Below are 23,817 nucleotides of genomic sequence, written 5' to 3' on the forward strand. Positions count from 1 at the left end.
GGGTACCGCAGGGATCAGTACTGGGACCGCAGCGTTTTACAATATATATTAATGATATAGAAGATGGTACCAGCAATAACATTAGCAAATTTGCTGATGATTACTAAGCTGGGTGGCAGGGTGAAATGTGATGAGGATGTTAGGAGATTACAAGGTGACCTGGACAAGTTAGGTGAGTGGTCAGATGCATGGCAGATGCAGTTTAATGTGGATAAATGTATGGTTATCCACTTTGGTGGCAAGAACAGGAAGGCAGATTACTACCTAAATGGAATCAATTTAGATAAAGGAGCAGTACAGAGAGATCTGGGTGTTCTTGTACACCAGTCAATGAAGGTAAGCATGCAGGTACAGCAGGTAGTGAAGAAGGCTAATAGCATGCTGGCCTTCATAACAACAGGGATTGAGTATAGAAGCAAAGAGGTGCTTCTGCAGCTGTACAGGGCCCTGGTGAGACCACACCTGGAGTATTGTGTGTAGTCCTGGTCTCCAAATTTGAGGAAAGACATTCTGGCTATTGAGGGAGTGCAGCGTAGGTTCACGAGGTCAATTCCTGGAATGGCGGGATTACCTTACACTGAAAGACTGGAGTGACTGGGCTTGTATACCCTTGAGTTTAGAAGACTGAGAGGAGATCTGATTGAGACATATAAGATTATTAAAGGATTGGACACTCTGGAGGCAGGAAACATGTTTCCGCTGATGGGTGAGTCCCGAACCAGAGGACACAGCTTAAAAATACGGGGTAGACCATTTAGGACAGAGATGAGGAGAAACGTCTTCACCCAGAGAGTGGTGGCTGTGTGGAATGCTCTGCCCCAGAGGGCTGTGGAGGCCCAGTCTCTGGATTCATTTAAGAAAGAGTTGGATGGAGCTCTCAAGGATTGTGGAATCAAGGGTTATGGAGATAAGGCAGGAACAGGATACTGATTAAGGATGATCATATTGAATGGTGGTGCAGGCTCGAAGGGCAGAATGGCCTATTCCTGCACCTATTGTCTATCTATCTATCTATCTATTGTCTATCCTGACACTGCAATCAATTTCTTTATTTACCACTTAGTCAATTTAACACTGTAGCATCAAGTTGCATCAGATTAGAAACAAAGCTGCCGCAGACTCACTGCTGAGACTTAGGTATGGCCCATACTGGTGAGGGAGAGCTGGCCGGGCTCAGCTGGGTCTGTCCTCCCTCTCTGAGCTCAGACTCCTGTTTCTGTGATGGTTGTTCCTGGGTTACACTCCCAATGTCTTCATAGCACTATTTTTGTTTTTTTTTCTTGAAAGCTCCAGGAAGTTCAATTCCTGCCCAGGACTCACATCATCCACTCAAGGGTCAGATAGACAAGACATTGTTTCACTGTTCCCTGTCTTCTGTCTTTAATTCAGTAACTTTGATAAGCACAAAGATGGAGAAGCTATAAAGCAGCCATTATCAACAGATTCCTATTTGATCAGCAGTGTCTGGCTCTACCTTGCACAGGAAGCTACTGTCTCTATGAAGTTGACCACTTTTCCCATCATCCTTAGCTGTTAACCATTCTGGCACAGTGTCGGAATTAAGATGCAGCCAAACAGCTACACACACTTGGCAGGTTTTATTTGAGCTGGTGCTGCACTGCTAACATGTTCAGTTAACATGTCTCTGTGTTAAAATAACAACTGGGTTAAGATGGTGCACAGGGGAATGTTAAGCCAAAAGTTGGGAAAGATTAGCTTCTGAAGTCCTGAGTGAGTGTAGCCATGGGGACCCTTTTTGACAATTAAACCGTTGCTAACTTTAATATTATTTCTGTGGGCCTCAGGTTTAAAGATTACTTCCTACCAGTGACAATGAGAAAATATTGAGCTCAACGATGTTTATTGGGAAGGTGGAATTACAACAAAATATAATCAGACCAGAGGTTGGTCCCAGTTGGCATTCATTCATGCTCTTAGCTGAAAAGAAAGGTATTGCTGAAGATTTTTTGGGACTCACCAGAACAAATGTAAGAATGCCAAATTTTAAACTATCACAACAATTAATCCTACAAGAGAAAAACATGCTAATTAGCTGGGAAATCAACTCTGGCAGAAATGTTACCATGGAGTAAACAACACCAAACTATAGGTCCCCTGAACCTCTGAGTAATTCAATGAAGCTCCAAGGTTTAAACATATTCATTCTGAAGAAGGGTCACTGAACCCAAAATATTAACTCTACTTTTTCTCCACAGATGCTGCCAGATCTGCTGAGTTTTTCCAAAAAATTCTGTTTTTGTTTCTGCTTTCGCACATTTCTTTTTAAATGGTTTTGTCTTGTTTGCCGAGAAGCAGGTCCCTACTCATGGATGTACATCGTTTAACAAGTTATTTAGTTCTCTTTTATGTATATTAAGGTAACTCCACTGTTGCCCTGAGTAGACCATTCAGTTCATCAAATTTACTGCCATTCAATATGATCATGTTGATTAAAGTTTTCAATGCCTTTTACCCACCTCATCCCTTGAGGTATGTTCAGCTGTGAGCAGGCAGTAGATAGAGGTCACTCACCTGTCGCAAGAGATCAAGGTGGAACTCAAAAGGAGTCCATTGCTGTATAGTGCTTAGCTAAGATCTGACAGCCTGGGACTTCCTGGCTACAAATGGTTTATGTTTCAAGTAAAACAAAAAAAAGGATCTGGATTGTACAGGCTGTAGTGGCACATGTGCCAGTGCTGTCATTTTCTGGCACCTCAACCACAACAGAGCCACATTCAGCTTCAGTACCCTGTGTACTGTCAGGACCAGCTCTTCTACATGGTCTGAATTATCGATCCCAAAGTTGGCAGCTCTCTGCTTCTGAGGCCTGAAATAAAGCAGGAAATCAATAACGTTGCTGAATTCTGTCAGTCCATATAGTTAACTCCACAATATTGATCACCTCTTAGACATCCAGACAGCCAATCACTTTAACTTAAACTGATCACTGATGTCAATCCACTTTGAGCACTTTTCTCCCTTTTGGCAGTTTCCATCCCAGCTCACTCCCTGTAACTCCTCCCTTCTGTATCTTCCAGTGTACAGTTGTACCATCTCTCTGTTAAGCTCCAACCAGTTACCTATGTGATAATGAGGGGGAGATAGTGGTGTTCAGGCAATCACACTGAATTAGTAATCCAGAGGTCAAAGGTTACTGCCTTTGGGACATGCATTGCAAGTCCCACTGCCAGCAGGGAGACACTAAGTATCTGAAATACAAAGTTAGTCTCATTAAATGGTGATTATGATGGTGATTGTTCTAAAAATAAAATCTGGCTCACTCATACCCTCAAAAGAAGGAGATATCTCATCCTCACCTGGCCTGGTCTTTCTGTAACTCCAGAAGCACAGCAATGTGGCTGACTCTGAGCTGACCTCTGAAATGGCTCAAACCTGCTCCACCATTGCATAAACACGCATAAGGCCAGATAATGTAGGAGCAAAAGTAGGCCATTCTGCCCATCAAGTGTGCCCTGCCCAGCTGACCTGTTAAGTCTTAACTCCACTTCTCCCCATGACCCTTGATTGTTATACCCATTAAAAAACCTCCCTCAGCCTTGAATATATCTGATGACCCAGCTTCTGTGGTAAAGACTCCACTGGTTCACAATTCTCAGAGAGAAGAAGTTCCTCCTCACCTCTGTCTTAAATGTGTGACCTTTTACTCTGAGATGATGCCTTCTGGTCCTAGACTCTCGAATCTGCATCTACATCTACATTCACTCCATCTACATTGACTACATCTACATAGACTCCATCTACATGGACTCCATCTATATTGAGGTAAAAACAATGACTGCAGATGCTGGAAACCAGATTCTGGATTAGTGGTGCTGGAAGAGCACAGCAGTTCAGGCAGCATCCAAGGAGCTTCGAAATCGATGTTTCGGGCAAAAGCCCTTCATCATCTATATTGAGTCCATCGACATTGACTCCATCTACACCTCTCAGAAAGGCAGCCAACATCATCAAAGACCCCTCCCACCCCAGTTACAATCTCTTCCCTCAGGTAGAAGATAAACACACATACCAAAAGGTTTAAGAACAGCTTCTTGCTTGCTATTATTAGACTGCTGAATGAACCTCTCAAATTTCAAACCTAATGTTGTTCTTGCTGTTTGTGCACCTTCTTTGTAGCCATAACTTTGTATTCCTTACTCTGTTTAATCACCCAATGATCTTTGTATGGTATGAGCTGCCTGTACTGGGCGCAAAACAAAACTTTTCACTGTATCTTGTACATGCGACAATAATAAATCAAATCAAAGACAACCTCTCTGCACCTAACCTGTCAAGCCACTAAGAATCTGATATGTTTCAATAAGGTTGTGGGTGGCTGAGTGATTGGTTGGTGTCTGTGCTGTGCAGTCCTATGGTCGTTTATGTCCCTTCACTCTGTAACTTCCTTTATTTTTCTCCAGCACAACCAGAGTGGCTTCAGATTATCAGTGACACAGAGGCTGACGTCGGCGCTGATCTGGATTGGAAATGTGCAGCAGCTGGGAAACCTCGGCCAACGTGCAGGTGGCTGAGAAACGGTCAGCTGCTAACCTCGAAGGTGTGGATGAAATACAAGGCAGCATTTTCTTGTGCATGCAAACACTGAGTCTGGAGAATGGCAAATGTGCTGAAAGTTCATGGGAGACAGGGAAGTGAACTTTGATAAACTGTTTATTCCACTGACTGTTGGGTTTCTTGACAAAATGGTATTTAAATATCTCTTCCTCTGATTCTCATCCCTCCTCACCCTGGAGGGGCTCATCTGGTTGGCAAGGTGGATCAGTGGTCAGTGTTGCTGCCTCACAGCACCAGGGACCTGGGTTAAATTCCAGCCTCGGGCGACTGTCTTTGTCAACGTTGTACGGTCTCCCTGTGTCTGCGTGGGTTTCCTCCAGGTGCTCTGGTTTCTTCCCACAGTAAAAAGATGTGCAGATTAGGTGAATTGGCCATGCTGAATGATGGGTTACAGGGATGGGATGGATCTGGGTGGGATGCCCTTCAGAGGGTCGGTGCAGACTTGATGGGCTGAATGACCTCTACCTGCACAGCAGGGGCTCTTGACATTTATTAATTCTCAGGATGTGGGATGTAGGTATCACTGGCAAGATTGTTATGTATTGATTATCTATAGTTGCCCTTGAGAAGGGGATGATGGGGTTTCACATAGGACTGCTACTACCAAGGGGGTCAAGGTGTTAAGTAGGAAATCCACATTCCAGGAGCACATAGACAGGGGACTGTAGCCTGTAATGCGATGCTGAACTAATCCACACACTGCCAAGACTTAATATGATTCAGCACACAGCCTGCATCCTGGCTCCCTTGCATGGATTAGATTTGAACCTTTGATCTTATCACACTGTTGTAATTCAGCTGATGTTGATAGTAGACCGATCCCAGAGGGAAACTTGGCCTGTTAGATCCCCATACTGCCTTTATTTTAGATCGTGGAGGCCAGTTACTGAACACATTCACAAGAGGTTGCCAATGTACTTTTAACATAAAAGAACAAAGTGTTTATTGAACATGGGAAAAATAACATGAATGATATTACACTAGACAAAAAGGATGGAAAGACTTCATTACAAATTTCAAATTCTTAATATTCCTTTTATTCCAGTATTATCCTTAGAACAACCTAAATCAAAGATTCACTATTATCTCCAAAGTAAAACCTCTCATTCAGGCTGGCACAGTAGCAACCAGTTCCCTTTGGACAAATTTCTGTGCAATCACAAGATGCCATTTTCTTCAACTGTTATTTATAGTGATGTAATGAGGTCAGCCAGATGGACCTCATAGAATATGAGTTCCATGACTGGGGCTGTTAAGCTGGTCCAATAAGGGAGCCCTGGCTGACAGCTATAAACAGGGGTGTCAGAGGTTCTGTCCTGAGAGCAGGTTCTGAGGGAGCCAGACCAGTGTAAATAAAGGGTGATGGGATACCGGTCTCTGTAGAGTTATTTCAGTATCTCTCCCTCAGCTACCTAAAACAAACTGAAAAACAAACTCACTATCACTTTAACCTCAAAACAGACATGTTCCTAAACTCAATTTCCAGCAATTTTCTCCAGAATTCTTACTCAAGAGTGCAACACTTCAGCCTGTGATTTGGGCCACACACCCATATACAGACTGACTGGCTTTCTGGATTGTTTTGCCTCTCGGTATTACCGGATCCCTGTCACCAGACTGCAACGTGATTGTTTTTATCATCTGCCTTCTTTTCAATGCACTGAACTGTTAAACCCCATCTTCACTTCACGGGTGTTAAAACCTCATCAAAATGCACTTAAACAAACTCCAGAGTCCTTGTCACCAAGACCCCAGCTCTCAAACGATACTTTAACACCCACTAACCATGTCTTCCTCTTCTTAACACAAAACAAACATGATTTAATTTAAATTAAAGTTGGCCTCAATGACATAACCTTCCAGGAAGGGTGGCTTCAACAATCGACCTCGTATTATCAGTTGGGGGGACAAGTACTGGGTTGGGCAGTTGTCGGCTGTTCAACCTGGTGACCTTTCTTTGTCTCTGAGCCTTGACCATAATGAATCACCTGCTATTTGACAAGTGTGGGCATCACATTAGCATTGCAGGTTATCCAATGATTGCAAGGATCACTGGGAAATAATGACAGGCAATGAGGGAAAAATGGTGTTGGATGTGAGGAAAGTCATGGAGGATGATGGGTATTATTTCACAAGTCTTTCAAATGGTCATGTTCCCTGCTGTCTGATGCTAAGAGAGACTGATTAAGGAGGCTAGAAGACATGATACAGTATAGAATCATAGAATACTGGATTAGTGGTGCTGGAAGAGCACAGCAGTTCAGGCAGCATCCAACGAGCAGCGAAATCAACGTTTCGGGCAAAAGCCCTTCATCAGGAATAAAGGCAGTGAGCCTGAAGCGTGGAGAGATAAGCTAGAGGAGGGTGGGGGTGGGGAGAGAGTAGCATAGAGTACAATGGGTGAGTGGGGGAGGAGATGAAGGTGATAGGTCAAGGAGGAGAGGGTGGAGTGGATAGGTGGAAAAGAAGATAGGCAGGTCGGACAAGTCAAGGAGACAGTAACTGAGCTGCAAGTTTGAAACTAGGATGAGGTGGGGGAAGGGGAAATGAGGAAGCTGTTGAAGTCCACATTGATGCCCTGGGGTTGAAGTGTTCCGAGGCGGAAGATGAGGCGTTCTTCCTCCAGGCGTCTGGTGGTGAGGGAGCAGCGGTGAAGGAGGCCCAGGACCTCCATGTCCTCGGCAGAGTGGGAGGGGGAGTTGAAATGTTGGGCCACGGGGCGGTTTGGTTGATTGGTGCGGGTGTCTCGGAGATGTTCCCTAAAGCGCTCTGCTAGGAAGTGCCCAGTCTCCCCAATGTAGAGGAGACCACATCGGGAGCAACGGATACAATAAATGATATTGGTGGATGTGCAGGTGAAACTTTGATGGATGTGGAAGGCTCCTTTAGGGCCTTGGATAGAGGTGAGGGAGGAGGTGTGGGCACAGGTTTTACAGTTCCTGCGGTGGCAGGGGAAAGTGCCAGAATGGGAGGGTGGGTCGTAGGGGGGTGTGGACCTGACCAGGTAGTCACGGAGGGAACGGTCTTTGCGGAAGGCGGAAAGGGGTGGGGAGGGAAATATATCCCTGGTGGTGGGGTCTTTTTGGAGGTGGCGGAAATGTCGGCGGAGAATCATAGAATCCTTACAGTGTGGAAACAGGCCATTCAGCGCATTGAGCCCCATACTGACCCTCCAAAGAACATCACATCCACTTTTACCCTATCCCTGTAACCCTGCATTGCCCATGGCCAATCCACCTTAACCTGTATATCTCTGGACTGTGGGAGAAAACCAGAGGAAACTCACACAGATATGGGGAGAATGTGAAAACTCCACACAGATAGTCACTCAAGGGGGGCATCAAACCCAGGTGCCTAGTGCTGTGAAGTAGCAATGCTAACCACTGAGCTACCGTGTTACCCCCTCCCACATTGAACCAGAATGATCTCTTCCTGTCAAATGGAATGTTTCATGAGTTACTTAAAAGCTATTTTTAAATACTGGATCATAATATTTTATATTGAGTGGTCACTGGGCAATGGTTAATTTGAAGCACGTGTTTGAATTTGGTAGCTGTACCTGCACAGATTGGGTATGGGTTGCCTAACTGCCAAGTTGGCACGTTCTAACCTATTCCATGCCAAAGCACTCAGGTAACCCCTAAGGCCTTTCCAAACAAAGTTACCCCGACAGTCATTGGAATTAGAAAACCTGAATTAATTCTCACCTTCTGAAGCTAATGTGGCCAATTGCATAAGCCCTATTGAGTTGGAGGGAGGAATACTCTTCCTGAATCCATTGTGTTCCCCTCTACCCTTTAAGGCATTAACTTTGACTCTTTCAGAACCGCATTGTAGTCAACAATTGCGCGTTGCGAATTTTGAAACTCGTTAAGGATGACTCAGGAATGTACCAGTGTGTTGCCGAGAACAAACACGGGACCATTTATGCGAACGCAGAATTGAAGGTTCAAGGTTAGTTGAATATTGCTGGTAATAAAAACCTCTTCATCCCAGGCACTCTGAGCTGAGCAGAGAACTCAACATCATTGCACATGCTCATTGAGTAGAGAGTAGTCATGTTGCAGTCAAGAAAACACTAAAGTCATAGAGTCATACAGCACGGAAACAGACCCTTCGGACAAACGCCAGCCGTATTTCCAAACTAAACTAGTCCCACCTGCCTGCGCTTGGCCCATATCCCTCCACACATTTCCTATTCATGTACTTGTCCAATGTCTTTTAAATGGTGTAACTGTACCTCCATCCACCAATTTCTCTGGCAGTTTATTCCACACATGAACCACTCCCAAATTCATTACTCCCACTGAATGCACTTCCTAATATTTAACCACCTTTGCATGGGGCATTGCACCTTTGCTTTTACAAGCTTTGCCTCTTACTTGATGCCTGTAAAACAGCATCCCTTACTTGAAACCTGACCTGATTCCCATTGAGTCCACTGATGCGACAGTTCCTGGACGGCAGAGTAGAAGCTGTACAATGTGAGAGTGAGCAGCCAGCAGAGTGTGGGAATGATATCTACACTGTTGCTACTGGCTCTGATCTGCTTTGAATTATTCCTTTCAGTAACGTCCCGTCTTACATTCTCAGAATTGGCTCCAGATTTTCAATCGAAGCCAGTGAAGCGGCTAATTCCAGCGGCAAGGGGAGGGGAGGTCCTGATTGAGTGCAAACCCCGTGCAGCACCCCAACCGAACATCTTCTGGACAAAAGGGACCGAGATACTTTCCAACAGCACAAGGTCAGTGACGAAAACAACCTCATCAACAAGACATGCTGCAAGGCCACAGGAGTTGGGAAAGATTTCCACTGAGTTGAACTGAAGAGTCGAGATCATGTGCAGACCTTACCAATAGGGCAGAACATAGACCCTGTGCAGAACATCGACACTGTGTAGAACATAGACCCTGTTGGACTTTGGCTCAATCTACCAGCTTACTTTCCTCTATGTGTGAGCCGAGTCCTGCGTGTTCTTTCAATGAAGCAATAGGAGAAGATATTCGGTTTCACACTCTTAGTTTATTTTAGCAGTAAGTGGATAAAGTGTACAGAGCTCTGGGTCTAGGACTTCCCGTCCCTGACAAACAGCAAAGTGTGTCAGTTCACGAAGTCTGACCCCTATCCAGCCCCTGAGCCAGTCTTTTATACAGTACAAAACGTCATGCAATCACTGAGGTGGGATTGTCTTCTGATTGGCTGTTGATCTGACTCCATTCTTCACCTTCTCACATTCCCGGATGTCTGACCCCATGTGACCTCCTTCTGCCTGCAAAACAGTCTCCATGTGACCTCCTCTTGCGCGCGAAACAGTCTCCACTCATTCCGTATCTGTACGCACAGGGCAGTAACACCCTTGTTGTTTATCTCGTTCCCCCAACCGCAACCGTGGCCGCACCCTCCAAGCCATATACCTGCAACCTTGTGCAGAACATAGACCCTGTGCAGAACATAGACCCTGTGCAGAACATAGACCCTGTGCAGAACACACACCCTATGCAGAGCACACACCCTGTGCAGAACGTAGATCCTGTGCAGAACAGACACCCTGTGCAGAACACACACCCTGAGCAGAACACACACCCTGTGCAGAACAGGCATCCTGTGCAGAACAGACATCCTGTGCAGAACACAATGTGCAGAACACACACCCTGTGCAGAACTTAAATTGTGTGCAGAATGTAGACCCCGTGCAGAGTGTAGACCTTGTGCAGAACGTGGACTCCGTACAAAATCCCCGTACGGGGAAAGCATTAGAAGAAACCTTTATTTGGCGCGATTGGTCAGATAGGGGAGGTGGGGAATGGTCTTAGTCTAGTGGAATGCGATAACTAATATTCTCCATGATCTTGACCTCTGTCCTCAGCTTTCACTGGGTATGCCACTGGTTTAAATAAAATTGAGTTTATATCGAAGATTGCAGATGTTACCAAGTCTGAGCCACAGTGGGTAGTAACCAGTTACATACAGAAAGGCAGAGGCAGATTAAACAAATGGGGGAAAAGTTATACCAGAGCAATCCATGCTATCCCAGTAGGAGACCATTCAGCCCACCAGGTCTGTGCTGTTCACTAAGCTCCCATCCTTTCTCCCTGCTGCCTCACAATCTTTCTTTTCCTTTTCTGATTTATTTTTCTGCACATCACAGTTGTTAACAATCTGAAATGCACTGTGCAAGAGCGGTGAAAGCAGATTCAGTGATAACGTTGAACAGTGAACTGGAATTTTGTACCCATGAACTGGAAACATTTGCAGGATTATGGGGAGAGAGCAAGAGGAATACCTTCAAGGAGTTGGCACAGTTTTGATGGACCAAATGGCCTTTCTGATTGTACACTGAGAGGCTTTGAGAATTTTTTTCTATTCAGACTGTTGTTAGTGAATGCTGCCGTGGATATAAGATCAAGATGCATGGCATTATGGGTAAAGTATTAGCATGGATACAGGATTGGTTGTCTAACAGGAAGCTAAGAGTGCAGATAAATGGTTGGCAATCAGTAACTAGTGGTGCGCCTCAGGGATCAGTGTAGGGACGGCAATTATTCACAATTAACACAGATAATTTGGAGTTTGGGACCACGGGTACTGTGTGAAAGTTTGCAGATGATACTAAGATGAGTGGCAGAGCAAAGTGTGCAGAGCACTGTGAAACTTTGCAGAACATAGATACTTTTAATGAGTGGGCAAAGGTCTAGCAGATGGAATACAATGTTAATAAATATAAAGTCATTCATTTTGGTCGGAGTATTAGTAAATAAGATTATTACTTGAATGGTAAAAAGTTGCAGCAGGCTGCTATGCAGAGGGACCTGGGTATCCTTGTGCATGAATCACAGAGGGTTGGTCTGCAGGTACAACAAATAATTCAGAAGACAGATGGAATTTTGTCCTTCATTGCTAAAGGGATTGAGTGTAAAAGCAGGGAGGTTATGTTGCAGCTGTACAGGGTGCTAGTGAGGCCACACCTGGAGTACTATGGGCAGTTTTGGTCTCCTTACTTGAGAAAGGATGTACTGGCACTGGAGGGGGTACAGAGGAGGTTCACGAGGTTGATTCTGGAGTTGAGGCTGCTGGCTTATGAGGAGAGACTGAGTAGATTGGGATTATATTCATTGGAATTTAGAAGAATGAGGGGGGAACCTTACAGAAACGTATAAAATTATGAAGGGAATAGATAAGATAGAAGTAGAGAGGATGTTTCCACTGACAGGTGAAGCTAGGACAAGAGGGAACAGCCTCCAAATTAGGGGGAGCAGATTTAGGACTGAATTGAGAAGGAACTTCTTCACCCAGAGCATTGTGGATCTATGGAATTCCCTGCCCAGTGAAGCAGTTGACACTATTTCGGTAAACATTTTTAAAGCTAAGATAGTTTTTTTTGAACAATAAAGGAATTAAGGAATTCGGTGAGAGGGCGGGTAAGTGGAGCTGAGTTTACGAAAAGATCAGCCCTGACCTTATTGAATGGTGGAGCAGGCTCGATGGGCCAGATGGCCTACTCCTGCTCCTGGTACTTCATTCTTAGTTAGACATGGTCATTGAATCTATGAAAGGGTGTCACCTATTGGGCCTGCTGCTTGGATGCCCTTGATGAGATGGTGATGAGTCCTTTCCTTGAACTGCAGTGGTCTACGTGAATAAATACTTTGGTTCTGTTCCAATGGCGTGTTAGAAGTTTCAGGGGCACCATGTCGCTATGGGCCTGAAACTGGATAAGGAGAGCCGCAATCTTTCCCCAGAGAGAAGGTCAGGCAGGATTTCATGACAATCTAGTTGTTACACAGTCACCATTACCAACACTAGCTTTTAATTGAACATTTGATTGATTGGTTGTGTTTAAATTAACCAACTGAAATGGGAAGCGAGCTGACATCAGAAGCTCAGAACACTGGATTACCAATTCAGTAACTGAATCATACTGTGCTGAGGTCGTGGTGCACAGATTTACCAGCGATTAAATCTTCCTGATCTCAAAGAGATTAAACAATGTTGTGGAACATGTCCATCAAACAAGAAGCCAGAAGGTACACGTTCAAGGTCAGAGAGGTTCAAATGTACTTTTTAAATAAACTTAGTGTAAGCTGACAAATTTAAGTGATTTGTCAGAGGGATTGTAGCAGAAAATAGAATGATCAGTCTCCAATGGAGCAGAGGCAGTGAAAAGCAAACAGTGATATGTCTGTCTTTGCAGGGAATGGGAGGGGGATGAGGTTGGGGAAGGTTGCCTCAGCAGGAATATCTGACTGGCAAGCTTCACTTTAATGAGTGGGAACTGAGCGGGGGGGGGGGGGGGGGGGGAGTTGGGGGGGTGGGGTGTGGAATTGGCATGTAAACATGAATCCTAATCTCAAATACACACCACTGAGGTACAACAACCGAGTCCATGTGGCTAAGGTTGTGTTGGCATTATGGGTTTTCTACAGGAGAGAGGATGTACTCTGAGAGATTCTGAGTATGCTACAAGTTGGCGTTGAGTGAAGTAATGGTTCTGAGAGAGTTAATGTTGAAGTTACATTAAGCTCCAACCAGTCTGACTATGTCACTTAGCCTAGAGTTGGAAAAGAATCATAGAACCCCTCCAGTGCACGAAGAGACTATTTGGCCCATCTAGTCTGCACTGATCGTATGAAGAACATCCCACCCTATACCTGTAACTCCACATTTCCCAAAAGGCTAATCCACCTAACCTGCACATCTTTGGACTGTGGGTGGAAGCCAGAGCACCCGGCAGAAACACACGTAGACATGGGGAGAATGTGCAAACTCCACACAGATAGTTACCTGAAGGTGGGATCAAATCCAGCTTCCTGGCACTGTGAGGTAGCAGTACTAACCACTGAGCCAGCATGCCACCCAGTCCCTATGGAGACTGACATATCATCTCTGACACTTATTAGTCTTCATGATTATACCTCGCCAGTCAACGTGACTTGTGGCTGTTGCTACTGTGCAATAAACCAAGTATCAGATAAGTCAAGAAGTTAAGAAGAACGAGGAGGGAACTGCTAAAATTCTAATAGACTCGACAGGATGAATGCAGAAACAATGTTCCCAATGACCAGAGAGTCCAGAAGCAGGGGGCCACAGTCTAAGCAGTACAGGGTAGGTCATTTATGGGAGAAATGTCTTCACTCAGACTGCAGTGAGCCTGTGGAATTCTCTATCTTCAACTTGTTACACCAACTTGTAGAACCTCTCAGACCACATTCTGACAAAATGAAAGCCGTTGAGGACAAAACGTTAAATGTTTTCAGGAAGAAGTTAGATCCATTGCTTAGATAGAAATTGACCAACAGGTATGGGGAGAAAGCAGGAACAGGGGATTGAGCTGGAAAATCAGTCACAATCATGTTGAAAAGCAGAGTAGGTTCAAAAGGACTGAATAGTCTACTCTTGCTGTTACTTTGTATGTTGCAAATGTCTTGGCTTATTAAGACTCAATCGTGGAGCTGATTAGATAGACTCCAGAACCCAGCATAGATTTCTACTCACTGCTTGTTTTTTGTTCCTGTTATATTGTCCCATCAGGGGCTATCTGGTTTGTTTATGGATTTAGTTTAAAGAATATAAAGGGAGATTGGTGTCAGCTTTCTAGCCCAAACAGAAGTCAGAAGTTGCTACCGCAACTAGAAAGCTCTATCTTTGGGGTCTCCTTAGCCCATGAACCACTCAATGATAATTTGACCGAATATCTGGTCCTGAGAGCATTTCTGATTGATAATTATGCTACTCCCATAAATCTCTGTTTTGTTCGAGCAGAACAACGGTATTTGCAAACGGCACCTTGAGAATTCGGAACATAAGCCGAATGGATGAAGGAAAATACACCTGTTTTGCAGAGAATTCCAAGGGAAAAGCAAACAGCACAGGCATCGTGTCAGTTCGAGGTCAGTCAATTTTTTCCAGTCACTAAATGAAACCCCAGAAAACCTCATTTCTCTTTCTGAATGTTTACACACATTCTGGAAATCTCTTCCCTCTCAATCTCCGTTTCATCCTTTTTGCATCCGCCTTTCTTGACTCATTCTTCTGTTGCTCCGATATTCTTACAGACGCCACAAAGATTACTCTTGCTCCATCCAACGCTGATATCAATCTTGGTGAAGATGTTGTGTTGCAGTGCCATGCAAGTCACGATCCCACCATGGACCTCACGTTCACCTGGTCAGTTAATGACTCGCCTATAGACTTTGACCTAATGGGGGAACACTTCCATCGTGTTTCAATGGTGAGTATGCTTTGAAATTCTTCCCTGGTTTCACTCGTCATTGTTAGTACAACTTCCTCCAACTCTGCGGCTGTCCTGGAAGTTTGCTTTCATCTGATTCTGGCATCTTGTCCAAGCCCCATTTTAGTCAGCCGTCCAAATGCAGCCTTGCCTTCAGCTGCAGCTGAGGCCCTAAACTCTGGAATTCCCTCCTTAACTCTTTCCATCTTTAGCTCCGCTTCCTGCTTCTTTAAGTCAGAGACAAAAAAAGGGGGCTGGAAGAACACAGCAAGCCAGGCAGCATCAGGAGGTGGGGAGATCGACGTTTCGGGTATAACCCTTCTTCAGGACTGGGCTGAATTACGGGAAGGATGTTGAAGCATTGGAAAGGGTGCAGAGTAGATTTACCAGGATGTTGCCTAGTATGGAGGGAAACTCTTATGAGGAAAGGCTGCAGGGGCTGGCTGTTTTTGTTAGAGAAAAGAAGGTTAAGAGGTGACTTAATTGACGCATATGGGCGGCATGTGGGCAGCATGGTGGCACAGTGGTTAGCACTGCTACCTCACAGTGCCAGAGACTCGGGTTCAATTCCCGCCTGTGTGGAGTTTGCACATTCTCCCCGTGTCTGCGTGGGTTTCCTCTGGGTGCTCCGGTTTCTTCCCACAGTCCAAAAATGTGCAAGTTAGGTGAATTGGCCATGCCAAATTGCCCATAGTGTTAGGTGAAGGGCTAAATGTAGGTCTGGGTGAGTTGCTCTTCCGAGGGTCGGTGTGGACTTGCTGGGCCGAAGGGCCTGTTTCCCACACTGTAAGTAATTTAATCATACAAGATGATCAGAGAATTAGATAGGGTGGACCGTGAGAGCATTTTTCCTCAGATAGTCATGGCTAGCACAAGGGGTCATAGCTTTGAATTGAAGGGTGATACTCACTAACTTTAAGGGCATTTAATAGTCATTGGATAAACATATGGATGATAGTAGAATAGTATAGGATAGATGGGCTTTAGATTGGCGCAACATCGAGGGCTGAAGGGCCTATACTGCACTGTAATGTTCTATGTTTTATGTTCTAAGTCAGCCTTTAAAATCTACCTCTGACTGAGCTTTTGATTACTTACTCTAATATCTCCTCATGTTCCTCAATGTCAAATGATAATTGGCAATGCTCATGTGAAGCAACTTGGGATAGTTGTTGCATTAAGAAAGCTACAGGAATCCAGGTTGTTGTTGGTTGCCTGGATATGAAAGAAATATAATTTCAGCAAAAATATTGTCGCTTTGTGGAAAGCTGGATCCCTAAATATGAATATTTAATGAACATCAGCATTAATGTACATAGTGCACAACAGAGCAATAAGTAAAATATTTAGAACTTTGCCAATCAATCATTTATTCAGCAACAGAATAATCTAAGTTAGTGCAATGCTTTTCTGTAAAAACACACTTAACATTAATAAGATAGATTTTCAAATACCTAATTGGACTATAGCAATAGATAGCATTATACTTTCAAGAAATGACTCCTGGGGTAGAATTAAAAGTCATATAGAGTCATAGACTTATAGAGATGTATAGCATGGAAACAGACCCTACGGTCCAACCCATCCATGCTGACTTGATATCCCAACCCAGTCTAGTCCCACCTGCCAGCACCCAGTCCATATCCCTCCAAACCCTTCCTATTCATATACCCATCCAGATGCCTTTTACATGCTGTAATTGTACCAGCCTCCACCACTTCCTCTGGCAGCCCATTCCACAGACACACCACCCTCTGTGTGAAAAAGTTTAACCCTAAGTCTCTTTTATATCTTTCCCCTCTCACCCTAGACCTATGCCCTCTAGTTCTGGACTCCCCGACCCCAGGGAAAAGACTTTGTCTATTTATCCTATCCATGCCCCTCATAATTTTATAAACCTCTATAAGGTCACCCCTCAGCCTCCGACGCTCCAGGGAAAACAGCCCCAGCCTGTTCCGCATCTCCCTATAGCTCAAACCCTCCAACCCTGGCAACATCCTTGTAAATCTTTTCTGAACCCTTTCAAGTTTCATAACGTATTTCGATAGGAAGGAGACCAGAATTGCACACAATATCCCAACAGTGGCCTAACCCATGTCCTGCCCAGCCGCAACATGACCTCCAAACTCCTGTACTCAATACTCTGACCAATAAAGGATAGCATACCAAACGCCTTCTTCACTATTCTGTCTACCTGCGACTCCACTTATGGACAAAGGTAAATTGATTTGGACCAGTCAGCATGTATTTGTGAAGGAAATGTCACACTGACTTGCTGGAGTTTTTTGAAGAGATCGCAGTGTAAGGGTACAAGTGTTGATTAGGTGTACATGGATTTCCAAGAGGCACTTGACACAATGCCAAACAGCAGGCCTGTGAGGAAAGTTATAGCTCATGAGGTAAACTGGACAGAGCAACAGACTGAGGGATAGAAAGCAATATTAGAAGTGCAAGGGTAAATAGATATTTTCTTGGGCAGGATAAAGTTTGTAGTGCAGTTCCCTGGGGGCCAGTACTGGGACCCTTGATCATCCTGATATATGTAAATGATCCAGTTCGTGGTGTGAGGAGGCCAATTTCAAACCTTGCGGACAAAACTAGACTTGTGGGAATTGCAAACTGCAAGGAGAACAGTGTGAAAGTTCGGAAGTTGAGAAGTTGGTGAATGGCAGATGAAGTTCAATGCAGAGAAGTGGGAGGTGATGCATTTTGGTAGGAAGGACATGCAGAGATAGTATGAAATAAAGGGTATGATTCTAAAGGGTGTGTAGGAGTAGAGAGATCGTAGGTATATATGTAAGTGATTAAAGGTGCATGATATTAGGAAGAACTGTTATTAAAATATGCAGTTTTCTAGGCTTCACAAATAGGGGCACAGAGTACAAGAGCAGGGATATATCATGACCTGACCAAGCCAAACCCCCTTTAGCTCCCCTTATGTTTGGGGCGCAGGGGTAATGACCTATGGCATTAGGTTGGAAGCATGAAATAGCCAGCACTTACCAAAGCTGACAGTTATTTTAACTCACGTTCCTACAGTCATTGCCAAGACTAAGATGTGGTCACTTTACTGATCAAAGATATTTGTCGTCTTGACAAGTGCAATGGGAAAGCAGAACCTGGGAGGAACTGGTAACACTAGCTAGAAAGGGCTGTCTTACAATTGTGTGTCTGTCCTTGTCACCTCCAATTGGAGTGACTAGAGGAAACTGGTGTCACTCTTTGAATGATACGGGAGGAGTCATTTGTGCCACTGTCTAATGGATATTGAGGTGTTTCTATCTTTCTACCCACAGCGGGAAACAATTGGAGATCTCAAGATAACCAATGTACAGCTGAAACATTCTGGAATATACACATGCACTGCCCAGACAGTGGTGGACAGTGCCTCTGCGTCTGCAATGCTGGTTGTGAGAGGTGAGCTCCATTATACTGAATTACTACAGTATTTGCAATATACTAACCGGGCTATTCAGCTCCAATTGGTTTATCGAGATTTACATGTTCTCCAAAAGCCTCCTTCCATCTTTTGTCATTTAACCAATCCGCACGCTTCAATTTCTTACTCCCTCGTACCTTTGCTTTCTCTGTTTACCTCAACTACTGCCTGGAGTGAAAATGGGAAAATTAGCGCAGATGCTTAAAATTATGAAGGGTTTTGTTAGAGTAATTAACCTGAAACTGTTTCCATTGTAATCAGATTTAAGGTCGTTGGCAAGAAGTCCTTTAGACTGTGCACTGTTGCAGTCAGGAGTGCACTGCCTCAAAGGATGGTGAAGGAGGATTAAAGTTACTAAATGGTATTTGATTGGGACAGAGCTTTTGCATGATCCATCGGAAAGAGCAGGGACGTAGACACTTTTTCCAAGAGTCATCGCAGGCATGATGGACCAACTGGCCTCCTGCTGAGGTTAAAAGATTGGGTGATTTATAAAAAAGGAGGGAAAAATGAAATGTCATAGAGTTATACACCACGGAAATAGATCTTTCAGTCCAACTTATCCACACTGACCAGATATCCTAAGCTGATCTAATTCTATTTGCCAGCATTTGGTCCATATCCCTCTAAACCCTTCCTATTCACATACCCATCCAGATGCCTTTTAAATGTTGTAATTGTATCTGCTCCACCACTTCCTCTGACAGCTCATTTCATACACACACACCACCATTTCTGTGAAAGAGTTACCCCTCAGGTCCTTTCCCCTCTCACCTTAAAGGTATTCCCTCTAGTTGTGGATTCCCCTACCCTGGGAAAAAGACCTTGGCTATTCACTCTCTCCCTGCCCTTCATGATTTATAAACCCCTATAAGGTCACTCCTCAGCCTCTGATGCTCCAGGGAAAACAGCCCCAGCCAATTCAGCCTCTCCCTATAGCTCAAACCCTCCAACCCTGGCAACATCCTTGTAAAGCCTTTCTGAACCCTTTCAAGTTTCACAACATTGTTTCCCTCAGCAGGGAGACCAGAGTTGTACACAGTATTCCAAAAGTGGCCTGACCAATGTCCTGTACAGCTGCAACATGACCTCCCAACTCCTATACTCTGACCAATAAAGGCAAGCGCGCCATAAGCTTTCTTTACTATCCTGCCTGCCTGCAACTCCATTTTCAAGGAACTATGCACCTGCACCCCTAGGTCTTTTTGTTCGACAACACGTTTAATGCCCTACCATTAACTGCAAATCCTACCCTAGTTTGCCTTACCAAAGTGCACCGCCTCACATTTATCTAAATTAAACTCCATCTGCCACTCTTCGGCCCATTGCTGCATCTGATTGAGGGAGTGCAGGGATTAGAAACTGAACCCAGATCAAACCAGTGGGGTGAGTGGATGGTTGTCTGTGACACGAATGGACAGGCTGGCTCTCAGTCTGCTGCTTATTAAAACAGCTCGACATTTAAATCACCGGGGACCTGGGACTTGATTTTCGTTTTTTTTAATTGATATCGGATTGATGTACATGAATCTTTCCAGCCTCCCTTGTTAATTACAGCTCTTTTTGATGCAAAAAATGTCACAGAGATGTGACATATAATCAGCCGCATGCAGATAAAGGGCTGGTTACTTCCGTGAGAGCTAAACCCTCAAGGTCCAACCAACAGCTGGTGTGACAGATGTTTCCATAAGCTTTCAGGGTCACAAAGGCCCCTTTCATCAAATAATTAAAGGGGAAAGGGAAACCTTGGGAATTGCTTTTCATTCCAATCATTCTCTGAAGCTTTGTTTTATTGAAGAGAACAAGACAAAAACAAGATTTGATTGGGGTCTTTTTTTCTGCAAATGTCAACTGTCTTGCCAGCCTACAGGACTTCACAATGGGTGGGCGGTTCATTGCCATGGTTACTTTGAGAAGACATGTCCCAATGTTTGCACTGAGGTTACCCCCAGCTCTGCACATGCTCCTGACACTGGGCTGCCAACTCTCCAGGATCAGCCGGGAGTCAACAGAATTGAAAGAATTGTGGCACGTACAGTTCAGGAAGGAATCCCAGAATAAATAATCCCAATATTAATTAAGGAGAGCCGTTACAGATTTGTTAAAGGCACGGTGGCTCAATGGTTAACGCTGCTGCCTCACAGTGTCAGGGTCCCAGTTCAAATTCCAGCCTTGGGCCACTGTCTGTGTGGAGTTTGCACATTCTCCCTGTGTCTGCATGGGTTTTCTCCCACAGTCCAAAAATGTACAAGTTAGGTGGATTGGCCATGCTAAATTACCCATTATGTTCAAGATGGGTAGGTTAGGTGCATGGGGAATGCATGTTAAGATTAGAGTGGTGCTGGAAAAGCACAGCAGGTCGGGCAGCATCCAAGGAGCAGGAAAATCAACGTTTCGGGCAAAAGCCCTTCATCAGAAGCTTGGGGAATGTATGGTAAGGGTAGGGTGTTAAAAGGAGTGTTATCAAACAAAGAGACTTTGGGGCGCAGATGCACGGTTCCTTGAAAGTGGATTTGCAGGTAGACAGGGTGGTAAAGAAGGCATTTGGCGCACTTACCTTTATTGGTCACAACATGGAGTATAGAAGTTGGCATATCATGATGCACTTGTACAGAATATTGGTCAGGGTTAGAGGGATATGGTAGGTGTCTGAGTGGGATGTTCTTCAGAGGGTCAGTCTGGACTTATTCGGCTGAATGGCCTGTTTCCACACTTCATAGATTTGGTATTTTGTTTGCTTAAAGCACGTGGAATGAAAGGGAGCTTGGGTATGGAGTTGGCTGAAGAACAGAAAGTGGAGAGTAGCAGAGACGGTTCTGGACAAGGTTATATAATATGTTCCCCTGGGGGCGACTGCTTTTCTTGGCCTACATTAATAACCTAAGTAGGCGTGCAGGATACAATTTCACATTCGCTGAGCACACAAAACATGGAAATATTGTGAACTATGAGCAGGGTGATGATAAAATGAAAGAAGACATAAGCAGGCTGGAGAGACGCTCTTGCATTATGGTGAGAGGTTAATTTAATGCAGAGAAGTCTGGAGCGTTGCAATTTGTTAGCAAGAATGAGGAGAGGCAATGTAAAGGGTACAATTTTAAAGGTTGCAGGAGCACAGAGAGCTGGGGGTATACCTATTAATGAACCAATGATGTGTCCCATGAGAAAGGGGGTTTAAAAAGCCACGGTAGCCTAAACAAAGGTTTTAAAAGAAACTTAAGTTAAAATGTGATTTTGTAGGAGCCCTACAGTGTGAAAGCAGGCCATTTGGCCCATCAAGTCAACACTGACCCTCTGAAGAGCATTCTACTCAGATACCACCATCCCCCCCCCCCCCCCCCCGTTTACACCCCACCTCCAATTTCTGTAATCCTGCATTTCCCATGGGGGGAGGGGGGCAAGTTGGGTAAAGCTTTCAAAAGCAAGGATTTTATAGTGAATATTTAAAACTCATTGGTTCAGCATCAACTGGAGGATTGTGTCCAACTCTATATACCAAGAATGTTTTAAGACATTAGAGAGGGTGTAGAGGTGATTCACAAGGATGGTTTCAGGGATGAGAAATTTCACTCATGTGGATAGATTGCTAAGACTGATGTTCATCTTCGATGATAGAGGAGATTTGATGAGAGATGTTCAAAATCATGAGGATTTTGGACTGTGTGTATAGGGAAAAAATGTTCCCATAAGATACAGGAGCAGAAATTAGACCATTCAGCCCATCAAGTCTGCACTGTCATTCCATCATGACTGACGAGTTTCTCAACCCCAATCTCCCGCTTTCTCCCCATAACCCTTAATCCCTTGATATTCAAGACTCTATCTCTCTCGGTCTAAAATATACTCAATGACCTGGCCTCAACAGCCTTCTGTGGCAAAATAAACAAGAGTCAGAGAACAAGCATTTAAGGTGATTAGCAAAAGAAACAAAAGCGAGAAGGAAGAATTTTATTTTTGCAGTGAGTGTTCGGGATCTGGAATTTCTGAGAATGTGGGGGGGGTTAACTTCAGTCAAGTCCTTCAAAGGACCATTGTCTATTGTGAAAGGATTTACAGGGGTTTACAGTAGAGGTTTGGGAATAGACGAGGTGCTGTTGCAGAGAGCCACAATGGACGCAATGACCTGAATGAACTGTATGTGCTGTAGCCATTCCAGGAAAAGTTTTAAAAGAATCAATTTTAAAAATTAAATTTTGCTTACATTTTTGAGCTCCTCCGTTTATGAGTGTTAAAAATCTTGGAGAGTAGTTAGAGAGAAAGGCTATTTGACGGATATTCAATCAATCTTCCAATTATGTAGTGGAGAGTGCTTCTGCTCTCCCATTGGCTTATGGGAGGGGGCTGACTGTGGTGATGCACCTATTGCATGTCCACTGACCTGGGGCAGTTGGTAACACAGTCAAATCTCCAAACAGATCTAGGAAATCCTGATGCCAATCCAGACCATGCAACTACCCATCGGTAACACAAAAGTATAAGACCTCGAAGCAGATGGAGGCCATTCAGTCCATTGCGTCTGCTCTGCCACTCAGTGAGATCTAAGAGTCCTCAACTGTGCTTCCCTGTCTTTTCCCCATAACCCATGATTCCCTTACTGAGAAAAAATCTACTTCTCTCAGCCTTGAAGATACTTAATGACCCAGCCTCAACAGCCCTCTGTGATAAGGAATTCCACAGATTCACTGAATTCCTCCTCATCTCTATCTTAAGTGGGTCACTCCTCACTCTGAGATTATGCCTTCAGGTCTCCCACGAGGAGAAATAACCTTTCTGCACCTGCTCTGTCAACCCCCTAAAGAATGTTATCTATTTGAATAAGGTCTCCTGTTATTTTCCGAAACTCCAATAAGTACAATCCCAATTACTCTACCCTTCCTCAGAACAAAATCCCTTTTTACCTGGAGTCAACCAAGTGAACCTTCTCTGGACTGTCTCCAATGGGTAAGGACCCCAAAACTGTTCACAGTGTTCCCACTGTGGTCTGACTTGTATTTTGTATTGTATCAGCAAAACTTCTCAATTTTAATAATCCATTCCCTTTGAAATAAAGGTCAACATTCAATGAACCTTCCCTGTTACCCACTTAATGTTATGATTCATACATGAGGATATCCCCAAATCCCTCTACCAACAGATTTCTGCAGTTATTCCCCATTTAAATAATATTCAGCTCTTCTGTTCTTCCTGTCAGAATGCATATCTTCCCATTTCCCCACATGGACATGGTTCAAGAACAACTAGGGAAGTTTGTTTTTAATGGGATTCAATTAATAATTCTGGAATTGACAGCTAATCTCAGTGATGGTGACCATTATAACTACTACTAATTGTTGTAAAAATCTGTCACTAATGTCTGTTACAAAAGAAAATCTGCTGTCCTTACCTTGTCTGGCCTACATATAATCCAGACCCACAGGAATGCTGTTAACTCTAAATGCCCTCTGAAATGGCCCTGGCAAGCTATTTGGTTCAAGGGTAAATAAAGATGGGTAACAAATTGGAACATGACATAGAGACATATGAATAAGCAATTCAGCTCTTCAAACTCACACCATAGAACATAGAACAATACAGC

The 23,817-nt window shown here is 44.2% G+C and overlaps 1 protein-coding gene across 2 annotated transcripts in view; it reads left to right on the plus strand.

Moving 5' to 3' along the window:
• Positions 1-23,817, plus strand: part of cntn2 (contactin 2) — a 226,217-nt gene that overhangs the window by 159,253 nt on the left and 43,147 nt on the right. For both annotated transcript variants that reach the window (XM_072563850.1, XM_072563849.1), the window contains 6 exons: positions 4,422-4,558; positions 8,400-8,529; positions 9,169-9,319; positions 14,335-14,462; positions 14,628-14,803; positions 18,100-18,220. In XM_072563850.1, the coding sequence (XP_072419951.1) occupies positions 4,422-4,558; positions 8,400-8,529; positions 9,169-9,319; positions 14,335-14,462; positions 14,628-14,803; positions 18,100-18,220 (843 nt within the window). The remainder of the gene's footprint in view (positions 1-4,421; positions 4,559-8,399; positions 8,530-9,168; positions 9,320-14,334; positions 14,463-14,627; positions 14,804-18,099; positions 18,221-23,817) is intronic.

The sequence above is a fragment of the Chiloscyllium punctatum genome, chromosome 45 (genome assembly GCF_047496795.1).
Source record: "Chiloscyllium punctatum isolate Juve2018m chromosome 45, sChiPun1.3, whole genome shotgun sequence".
In the NCBI taxonomy this organism is placed as follows: Eukaryota; Metazoa; Chordata; class Chondrichthyes; order Orectolobiformes; family Hemiscylliidae; genus Chiloscyllium; species Chiloscyllium punctatum.